The sequence below is a fragment of the Oncorhynchus tshawytscha genome, linkage group LG06, assembly GCF_018296145.1.
Source record: "Oncorhynchus tshawytscha isolate Ot180627B linkage group LG06, Otsh_v2.0, whole genome shotgun sequence".
Taxonomy (NCBI): Eukaryota; Metazoa; Chordata; class Actinopteri; order Salmoniformes; family Salmonidae; genus Oncorhynchus; species Oncorhynchus tshawytscha.
In genome coordinates, this window is record NC_056434.1 from 42,344,807 (window position 1) to 42,356,171 (window position 11,365).

Consider the following 11,365-nt stretch of genomic DNA (forward strand, 5'->3'; position numbering starts at 1 on the left):
ATGGTAGACTTTGGTATAAGTGATTGCCACCTCCTAGAAAGAAACACCAGTTTTCTATTTAATTCCACTGTGGAGGAGGAGTGCTATTGTTCTCTGGTGTTTTCCTGCGATGTCATAGATTGTTGATTTCATTAGACCATATCAGTCACCCCTGTAAGCGCTCGCTGGACTCTTCACTTTAGAAAATGATCTGTGAATGTTCTTTGAACGTTCTGTGAACAGAGCGGTTCCACTGTCCTGTCTTGTGAAGGGCCTAGTTCCCACAGAGCTGGATGGGCCATCAGTCAAAGGCCTCTGACATGGTTGTAATGCTGTTTCAGAAAACCTACACAGAGGAGGAGCTCAATGCCAAGCTGACACGTAGGGTACAGAAAGCTGCCCGGCGACAGGCCAAGCAGGAGGAGCTGAAGAGACTGCACAGAGCCCAGGTAAGCAGCCAATAGGATATTTTGTGTTCGGGGGGGGGGGACTTTGTGGGTGGATTAACTAACTTGTGTATGAGTCCAGACTGCACAGGAGTGTTTAACCGGTGAACCAAGACCGCTGTGAATTATGAATGATTTTAGCAAGCCCCAATTTGATGTCTTTGAAGATCATCAAAACAGAACTCCCATGCAGAGATCAAGACAATACTAATTAGCTATGCATCCTCGGTGTTGCCGCTCATGAATATTTGATAAGACAAAAAGTAAGCCTATTTATAGAAGAACAAAAACGGATCCAACTTTGAGACGGTAATTATTAAGAGGGTTTCAGACACGACCTTTAAACTCTTCTCATACAAAAAAAAATATTGCCTGTTGGAACTGTGTCGGTTCATTCAAATGTTTTGGATCTGTGGGCTCCCAGACCGTGTGTGTGTGTGTGTGTGTGTGTGTGTGTGTGTGTGTGCTGAATTGTTTGTTTCCTCCTTCAGACCATCCAGAGGCAGCTGGAGCAGGTGGAGGAGAAACAGAGACAGCTGGAGGAGAGGGGTGTGGCTGTGGAGAAAGCCCTGCGAGGGGAAGCAGGTATATATCTGTCACTCTTATGTCTTCTTATTCTGATTGAGTTACATACCCCAAGGGCCCGCCTGTGGGGTGTGGTCATGCATTTTAAATGTTGGGATTGGGGAAAGAGTTTGGAGATGTTCATTCAGTTTGTTGATGTACGAGTGTCCTAGTTGGGCGGAGATGATGCTCTTCAGCAATATGTTGATGAATATGTTCATCTCTATTTTACAATTCTATATGTTAAATGCTACTATACGCTGCTTGTATACTAAATACATTATTGTTCTGCAAGTACAGATTTGACTGTTTGCCCTCTAAATCAACTCAACCACTCTCAAACGCTGTTACTGAGGGTTTCTTGACCGTGTAACAATGTTCCTCGAAACATGCGTTGACCTCCCTTTTACGTAATAAAAGTGGTTTTGATAGCAGCAGACTAGACTTCTAAAAGTGATGCTTTTCACAAACCCAGTCACCCAGGTTTTGTAATGAATGAAAGTATGTCTTACATTTATAGAAATCCTACTCTCGGATATGCAGCGTCTGCGGTATCTGTTACTCTGAAGCGATGCATTCAAACCGTGCACGACAAGGGACTATCACAGACATCTGTACTTTCGCTCGGTGAAGAAGTCATTATTGGTTACTGTAGAACATGAACATACAATGCTAGCCCAGCTTTAGGAGGGTTTCAATGCATGTAAAGTATAGCATAGCTAGAACATAATCGGTCACTTTTCGAGGGATACATTTGAGTCTCAATAATCTCTAATTACTTGTCATCTACATGATGCTTGCTGAATACGACACAAGCTGGTGAATGTTTGCTTATAAAATAGTTATGGTGATTTTCTACACCCCCCCAAGAATGAGACCAATTGAATGACAACCCTTGAGGTGTAGGAGTCGATCTTGATTGGTCATTGTTCTTATTTTACTAAAACTTTTTTTCCCCCATCAAATTTCTCTCAAATTGACTGTTTCTCTCAAATTGACTTTAACCTCTCTATTGTCTACTCTTTTAAAGGATTGTATAAAGGGACTTATTGTACTATACCAAAACAACACAAAAGACGATCAGGTATTAGACTCACTGTAGTTTAACACAAGACCCGTACTGTACATGCCATTAGTGGTGACCCTGCAACAGTCTTCCATCTCTGAACATTTGATCTTTGTACTCTCATTTATTTTCTGTCGGTCATCGTCTTGAGCTGCATGCGATTAGGAGGATGTCTGTTTCAACATAGATTTGTGTGTGCTCACACTGGATGTGGTTGTCCACATAGCCTCTTTCTAGAAGGGGTCATATGCGCCAAGATTGAGTTGAATTTTGCCCCAAAGGGCTTCCATATCGTGCAACATTGTCTTTTATCTGTTGGTATGGTCAATAATCAAAAGTGGGGATACTTACAAGAAATTTGAACCCACCAACCCTTTGGGTTATATCACAATGACTCTCCAGAGCTGGTGTTGCCTCCTACACACACTGTTCATAACTTGTACACAGAGGCAGTACCCAGCCATACAGCAAATCTATGTACCCATCCTGTCATTACGGAAAATGCCATGTAGTACAAGCCAATATGTGTACTTGACTGCATTTGTTTTGTGGTGAGTACTTGGGTGTATGTTGTAGTGTGTGTGTGTGTTTGTGTGTGAATGTGACGTGTATGCAATCACATGCATGACCCTGTTGTTGAGGATTGGTGTAGCCCAGTGGTGGCTGTGTGTGTGTGTGTGTGTGTACAATAACTCATATCTCTAATATATCCCTGTTGTAGACTATTGGGGAGAGTCTAATTACAGTGAAATCCTGGACTTGCATCTGGGCGGTATGTATTTCAAATCTGTCGCTTCCAACTAACTAACAGCTAACCCACCTATTTGTCTTCCCCCAGCTATGCTATCGGTCTGGAGCTTGTTTCCTCTTAGCTACGTCCCCTGCTGCTGCAGTAGCCGACTCACCCTCTGATCCCTTCAGTTGTACTTCCAGCACACACAGTCCGAAAGATCACACACTTATCTCGTCTTCTTAAGATAGCCTGATCATTTTCAAAGCCTCTTTGAACATTGTAACGTTAACGCCACTGCATTGATGACATATGATTTTACGGCGGTGGTAAACGTCAACGCCTTTATGCTTTGTGTACAAGTTAATGATCACATCGACAAAATAAAAATTCACGCATGCCAACACCCAACTGGAAAGTAGTGCAGCCCTACCTCTTACTGACCCCTAAACTCCTAACTAAACCCATGGCCTGGCCCTTGACTAGCCCCTAGCCCATCCCTACTACCTTAGAGCTGTGTGCAGTGGTACTAAATCCATCCCTGTAGTCCCAGCTCTGGTGCTACTGCTCCTCGGCCTCTACCATACCTGCCCCGTTGCATAACTCCCTGTACTGTATGTGTCCGTGCTGAAAGGCACCCGGTTCCCTATATAGTGCACTACTTTTGAACAGGGCCCTATATGGTGCATTACAGTTGACCAGGGCACATAGGGCGCTGGTCAAAAGTAGTGCACTACATCGGGAAAAGGGTTTGGGCCCTGGTCAAAAATAGTGCACCACACAGGGCCATAGGGCTCTGGTCAAGAAGTGCACTACATAGGGAATAGGGTGCCATTTGGGACACAACCTGTGATTGTCCAACAGAGTCTCCGTCTTATTGACCCAGGGTGGATGTGGTGTGTGTCCATCCGACTGTTGGACTGTTATTCTCTCTGTGATGATGCTGTCCAGCCATGTTGTCGTTGTCCCCACCCATTAGACAGGAGATGGTGTGGAGTGTTGTAACACCGGGAAAAATCTATCTGGCTGTTGTCCCCCCCGATTTTAATATGATCACATTCATGAATTTCATGCCCCCTTTGACGATTGTTCTTCACTTTCTCACTTTGTGGTTTATCGTGCCTCGGTTCAATTGCATGCCACCATCATAAATGTTTAGTTTCTTGAGATAAGGAATCCATTGCACAGAAGGTAAGTATTTCTGGAAGACACCATTGACACTTGGTTTGATCCTCCAAACTGAATTCCGTGGTCTCGAGCTTTTGGGCTGTGTGGAGGAGAAGGTGTGCATGGTCTGCATTCTGCAGGTTGGGGCTGGTCTGGCAGTGTTGGCCTGTCTGGTAAAGTGATGTGGGCTGGCAATCCATCGGACTGGCTCTGGCTGAGTCGTGCTCCGCGACACAGGCTGTTGTGAGAAGCAGCATGGCTGTGCTGTGTGTGTAGTAGCCCTGCAGGGGGTGCTAAAAGCTAGCGAACAAAACTGTCATGCTCTCGCTTTTGGCCAGCAGGGTTGACTGCAGCGACACATCTTGTCTATCACTCCATTTATGACCATAATCACCTCCAATAGGCATGCTAGTTTCACATTCCACTGATTCTCAATGATTTGGAAATTCATATTCATGTTCTGTTACATAACTTTGATTTCATGATGAGGTGCGAGGCAGAAGTAATTCGCTCTAAAATCTGCCCACAGTGAGTGTATAAGCGATAGCCTTTCTTGTTTGAGTCGAGAGTTACGATGATTCTACATGGTAGTTCTTCCGACACATCCTCCTCCTATCCTCTGTGATAGTCCCTTGTGGTTCAATTTCCCCGCATTCCATTCTCTCCCAGCTCTTTCACCCCAGGTCTCAGACTTTTCAGTACATTGTGTGAGTTTCCTGTCTGTATCGGTGTGTGACAGTCGATGACACCATCCCTCCTCTTCACGTGTCCTATCAAGATCCTTCCCATTGTGTGTTCCTGGGATAGAAGGCTCTTCCTTGTTGAGAAAATTCAATTATTTTGTCTATTTTCCACTTTACTAACTCTACTATATCCAGCAGATAGTATGAACTCATTTTCTGTGAGAACATTCTCATAGAGGTTCACATGCATTTCTACGAAATGCTAATTTGCACTTCAAAATAGCCGCAATAGCGTCAAAAAATACAAGTTATGTTTACCTGGAAGAGCTGAAATATTTTCAAGGATGGAATAATGAAATCATCTGAGCGGGAAATAGTTATTTTCTATTTCTGTAAACCTTCGAGTGATGATGAATATAAAGCTGTTTTTATTTGGATGAATCCAATTTGCAGAGCATTGTCAACACATCACACAACATTGATGTTGCAAAAGCTCCTGTATAGCACCATAGAACTCTGTGGACACAATACTGTCTTGCTGAGTTTGAGGGGTATTATTCAGATGAACAGATGAAAGAACAAGATTATTTTCCCTCCGTTCTCTAGCCCTTTATTTTTACTCTCCCTCCCTCCCTCCACACAACTGATCTCTCTCACCTCCTCTCTCAAGGTGTTTTCAGTTCTCCCCCCTAGTGCTCTCACTCTTTTAGATTTTTATCCTCACTGTTGTTTCTTCCTCACCTTCCCCCCTCCTTCACTTCCTCTCACGCTTTATGCCCTCTACACTTTCTTCTCTGTGTCTATCACCTCTTCCTCTTCCTCCACTCTTCTACTCCTTGGCACTCTTTCACCACGTTGTGGAAGTAGTTGAGCCTTTTGTCGGGACCCCTCGCCGAAGACCTATCTCCTTCTGCCCCTGCTGTTCCCCTGAAGGTAACGTAATCTATTGCCTCCGCTGCATCCGGTTGCTGCGGGTTACCATGGCAACCGACCACCAGGATCCACAGAGCCGGGCTCCTCCCACCTGGTCTCCTGAAACTACTCCTCCCTCTCCTCCTCCTCACCCTCTGTGTGCCCAGGCTCAGTAGATTTCCTCATGTCACCGTTGTGTATCTGCCATAGTCGTATCACACTACATTCAACAGTACAGTACACACTGTTATGTAGATATTTGGGAACTTGCTGGAACGGTGTAGAACATAAGGACAGGACATGTCTATGCTACTGATGTACTTTTGGTTTGTTGAGCTAAGGATACTCAGAAACCTAGTTCACATTGCCAACAATAGTACTTTTAAAAGGTTTATATAGTGACTGTCATGAAACAACCATATATACATTGACGTTTCTATAGACCCTCTCCCAGATGATCTTGCCCTTGAGTTTAACAGTCTCAGGCAGAACATGGGTCAAAGCCCTCAACCCTAGTAAACAACTATCGTACACACCTTTTTCCATCATTCTAAGTAGCTGCAGCTAAAGCTAAAGGGGAAACCTCCTCTACTTCAGTGTGAAGTGTTTTCAATCAACAGCATGTCCTCTGTTTGCTGTAAAACTAATGGACATTTGCACGACTGAATGGTCTAGTCTCTCTATAGTGTGTGAAGGCTGTCAGACAGCCTCTGTCCCTCGACTATAGTGTGTTGCAACTAGACCGTGTGTGACGTGGTTGTGGGAAAGAAAACGAAATGCTTACGTCTGACACGTCTCAGTTTTGCATATTCTACCAACATACAGATTAGGAGATAAGTGGAACTTCTTGAGAAGCCTGCTGATCAATGTAGCAAACAAAACATGCCTGTGTGTGTTCTGTGCGATCGGGTTTTCAGGCTGGTGTGTTTTTATTGCTAATTCTGTGGTTCTTCTCTCCTGTGTTCTGGGAACCTGGGCTGAGGGTGGTGGTGGACGAGGCGCAAAGAGAGAGGGAGAGAAAAGCAAGCACATTTTTGGATAAGTTAGCAAATCCACCTGTTTCCATCTCTTCTTTGTCCTGTCTGAGGAACCCTGCTTTGCTTCTCTCTGTCCTTGTCTGTTAATCAGTGAAAACCGGCAGCAGCACCCAAGAGCACAGCCATTCGATTTATGTGTGTACTGTGTTTTTCCTTTTCGTTTTGCAAGAGACTCAACCACTCCAGCTAAGTACGTCATGCTGCATCAATGGTTTGCCCCCCCCCAGTGTCTCATTGAAACCGCTTGGCTCCACCTGCGTGCGACAGATAGCATAGCATGGACTGGCCGCCTTTACAGTGGCACAAGGAAAAAGGTTCTGCGGCCCCTGGCTGCATTGGCCCTTGACTGCAGTAATGCATGCCAAATGCCGGTAGAGGCTTCCCTCTCAGGCAGACCTAATAGGAGAGTGTGATAGCTTCACTATTGGTCGAAATGACAGATCGGCGTCACCATTTGACCCAGTAGAAGCTGTGGGGAGTATGAAATAATTCATAACATGGGTGTTATGAAACCACTCCGCATAAATAGGATCCGACAAAATCCTTTATTTCTGCTGGTGGTTCATTGTTGCATGTAGGGATGTCGAACTTCCATTGAGATAGAACACCAGAATAGTTGTATCTCTGTGTAAAAAGTCCATAGGTTCCATGGGTACAATGTGGTGGAATAGCCAGGTTTTCTACTCCCTACCTATGGCCCTCTCTGTAAGGGACACACACACACTGGTAGGAGACGTCCACTGCTCTGAACATACAGTGGTCCTCTGGAGGACAGTTGGTAGAGCATGGCGTTTCCAACGCCAGGATAGTGTGTTTGATTCCCAGGACCACCCGAATGATAAAAATGTATGCAGGCATGACTGCAAGTTGCTTTGGATAAAAGCATCTGCTAAATGCCATTTATTACTATTATTATTACTATATCATAGTACAGTTGCAGGGGTGTCTGTCTCAGAAGTCCAGATTGAGTGACACACAAATTCTCAACTTTGCAACACCCAAAGTTGAAATATCCTCCACGCCATCTTCTGTGAGCCGTACGGCCAGACCATCCTGACCCCTGCTCAACAGTCCGGTCAATCATACCCACCTCATCATCCATTCCCATTACAAAGACATCTTGGCTTGGCTGTCAATGCGTTGCCCGTGTCGGTGTCTGCATCAGAACCACCTAGAGCTTCCTCTGCCCTGCCGTTTCCCTCACTCCCCTTTCCGTGTTGCTGCTTCTTCCAGGGATGGGGAAAAAGGACGACCCCAAGCTCATGCAGGAGTGGTTCAAACTGGTCCAGGAGAAAAACGCCCTGGTGCGATACGAATCTGAGCTGATGATATTGTGAGTTGACCATTGATATCCTTTGTTATAGGCCTACTGAATGTTAACTCTGCATCCAAATACGCTACTGTAACAAAAAGTAGACCGACATCATTTAGACTTCAGACATAATACAGGTCCACGGGTGTAATAGTTGGGCCGTAAGTCTGTCTTTCTGTCCCCCAGTGCACGAGAACTGGAGCTGGAGGATCGTCAGAGTCGACTGCAGCAGGACCTGAGGGAGCGCATGGCAATTGAAGGTGAGGATCGCCATTTTTCAATTCAATACATCTTTATTGTACCCAAAGGGCAATTTGTGTGCAGCATAAAAAAACATGGAAAAGCGGGACAATGTGAAACAACATCCATGGTTTCATCAAATTTCAGTGAGACTCCTTTCACTTTCCTCTCCACATGTGAGCTCCTGACTTATCTGTCCCTCTTTCTCTCTTTTTCATCCTCAGACCACCTGAAGACGGAGGTGGAGCTGGCGCAGGAGAAGCACATCCTGAATGAGATGCTGGAGGTGGTGGAGCAGAGAGACTCCCTGGTAGCCCTCCTGGAGGAGCAGAGGCTCAGGGAGAAGGAGGAGGATAAGGACCTGGAGTCTGTCATGCTCTCGAAGGGTTTCAACCTCAACTGGGCCTGACACTAGACGCACCATCCACCCCCACTCAGATAATACACTACCCCTCCCCTGTGTCCGGGCTCAGTGAAGACCTAAATCACGGTTCCATGCGTACAGAACGGAGTTGTCCTTTCACGGCCCTTCTGTTGGCGAATGTGCGCAGAGTTGTCCTATCATGGCTCCTCTGTTGGAGCAGTCTAAAATGTTTACATATCTACTCTGCCACCAGGCAGGCATCATTACCTAGTGATATCTCACCTCACGGTGGGAGGAGCAACTACAGCCTGGACTTTCTCAAAACCTCAGAAGGTCTTTCGACGTGATTCTCCAGAACGGGGGAACTTACCTCCTCTAGGAAGAATGTTTTTATTTTTTATTTCTTTTAATCTCGATCACACAAAGGGAAGAAAGAGGTTTGGTCCTGCTGATGTAAAGGAATTCAATATATGATACCAGTTTCTGTGTATTGAATGTGCATAACACAACACATTAAAGAAGCTGTGGTTGTAGATGAGGGTAGGCCCTTTATCTATCGATTGTTAGAGTTTCTGTAGAAAGGGGAGGAGTGGACCGAAGCCTCTGGTCTCTCTCATCCTAACCTCATGACATCCTCTGCCATTGTGAATGCTGACTGAGGGAGGGACATCCTCTGCATAAGCTGGCTTTCTCTCCAATTACACAGTGGCTTCCATGTTCTGAGGAGCCAATGAGGATCACACTCTAAAAGGCCCGTAATTGTTTTGCACAGAGATTCACACTAAGAGTCAACGCTAAGGATCATTGGAATCTGGTCACTTAGTCGTTTTCAATTGTGTATTTATTAGCATTGTTTTTACAAAGAACCTGAATTAACTGTTTTTGGCATTTTCGTTCATGGAAGAGAGTGCCTGAACTGGTGGCTCAACAGAATGCACTTGTGCTCTCTTTATGACATTGACAGCAAGGAAACTAATGGAAAACTCCATCACCCAGAAGCCAGTGCGTGTCAGGACTGTATGCTGCTGCAGACTCATATAGAAGCATATCATGTGTTAAAGTGCACGTTTTGTCATTGCAGCCGACTTTAAAGGCGAGTCGGGACTGACTGATCTACAAATCAACTTGCATCATAAATAACTACTCAATATTATTTGTAGCTCAGTCAGTCACTATTTACCCATGATACATCACGGTTTTGATGCTCTAACCTGTAGCATAGATTAATTGACACATGCACACTTCAGCAAGCAACCCACTTGACACATCTCTTAGGCTCCTAGTTCTGAGTGATAATGTGTCCTTCTCCATACGATGCCTTTCCCTGTATATCACATAAAAATGTCAGTTTATATAATCAGTTGCCCTTATTCAATACTAATTGGCATATACTGTACCGTGAAATATCCTCAGTGTAGATGAAATGTTAAAAAGAGAAAGACATAGCAGTCGAGTTAGTTTGATCTCAGAAGAGGCCTTGTCTTATTGGACTTACACAGTATATCAGTGCATCGTGTTATCATCATAATACCAGAAGTGAACTGACACGTCACTAACTGGTGTCACAGTACAGTTGTGTCAGTGAATATTTTGCAATATCAAAGGGGATAAACCACAGAACTCAAACACAGCCTCTGGCTTCGCTATCCCTGGGGCTGAGGTATATGACCTGCTTTGGAGCAAAATGCCTTTTTCATTTGTTTTAATATTTTACAGTTTTCTTTTGAGTTTCAAACTTGTATGTATCCCACCAGGGTACATTTAACTTTTTTGTTAATCCTTTTTATACAACTACAGTTCGCCAAACAGCAGTCATGAGTAGAAGTGGAGACACGAGGCTGCTCTACTGCTCGAAGTAAACCGCTTCTATTCAGTCACAGGAGCATGTACATTTGTTTGTCATACGAACCTACTGGCCTTTCTGCCAAACTGTAAACCTTTGGTTGGTCACCGTTTTTGTTGTTGTTGCTGTATAGAGTTACACACCGTGAGAATATGTGTAAGAATTAAACGGAGCTGTGAATAGATTTTAAAAAGTTACAACATTTCAAGGCTTGGTGTTTTAGATGGTGTGTGATACGTTTGACAGATTGTATTGATATTTATTAACATGTGTGCAAAAATGTATCATATGTAAAGAAAAATGAATCCTAATTTTTAAAACACATGGCAGATATGTAAATGCTTATTCATGTAGCGAAAATGCATAGAGTGTTGGATGTATGCTGAAACGGCAATAAAACCATGCAGTTATTTTAAAAAATATGTTGTCTCCTTTTATATAAAACCTATTACAAGTAGTGTTGGAGACAAAAGGGGGGCCTTGTAGGAGCATCCACCCGAACATTGTCTCTTCTCTTTGGTCTGTACCCTGTGACCCCCGATACGCCAAGTACTCAGGCTTGGCGGAGGAGGTAGAACTGCGCTTGGGTGAGGCCGTTCTCACCTCTCTGGCGATGGGGACATTGTCAGGCCATCCGCTTCTTCCTCTTCACCCCCTGGGTGGGGTTAGGGGCAGGCTGGCTCCTTGGTGCCATGGATGGGATAGGATGCTTCTTAGACCAAGGGGCCTTAAGGTTCTCTGCTCCCCTGGGCTCGCAGCCTGGGGGGCTGGGCATCTGGGGATCTTAAAGGTCGAAGGGGGGTTGACCTGCTGCAGCCTGGGCAAAGGTGCGGCACAGGAGAGACACTGGGCTGTCTTCCTGGGCAGACAGAGCTGGAGGATTTCACCCTCTTTCTCCTTGCACCGTTTCTGCATCATCTTGACAGTGGGACCGAAAAGGCCTTTAGGGTCTACTGGAGTATCCAGAATCTTCAGCTTCTCACTATCAGACACTGTGGATAGGTTGCTCCTCTCCTGGGATA

General features: G+C 44.9%; 1 protein-coding gene across 9 annotated transcripts in view; it reads left to right on the forward strand.

Annotated features, from left to right (window-relative positions):
• Positions 1-10,763, forward strand: part of LOC112252562 (protein-methionine sulfoxide oxidase mical3a-like) — a 124,594-nt gene extending 113,831 nt beyond the window's left edge. For 4 of the 9 annotated variants that reach the window (XM_042323267.1, XM_042323269.1, XM_042323272.1 and 1 more), the window contains 7 exons: positions 321-428; positions 917-1,010; positions 2,020-2,073; positions 2,777-2,827; positions 7,818-7,917; positions 8,083-8,156; positions 8,361-10,763. In XM_042323267.1, coding sequence (XP_042179201.1) covers positions 321-428; positions 917-1,010; positions 2,020-2,073; positions 2,777-2,827; positions 7,818-7,917; positions 8,083-8,156; positions 8,361-8,545 — 666 coding nt within the window. In that variant the 3' untranslated portion in view covers positions 8,546-10,763. The remainder of the gene's footprint in view (positions 1-320; positions 429-916; positions 1,011-2,019; positions 2,074-2,776; positions 2,828-7,817; positions 7,918-8,082; positions 8,157-8,360) is intronic. The other 5 variants (XM_042323270.1, XM_042323271.1, XM_042323277.1 and 2 more) reach the window with 2 other exon arrangements.
• The last annotated feature ends 602 nt before the right edge of the window (positions 10,764-11,365 follow it).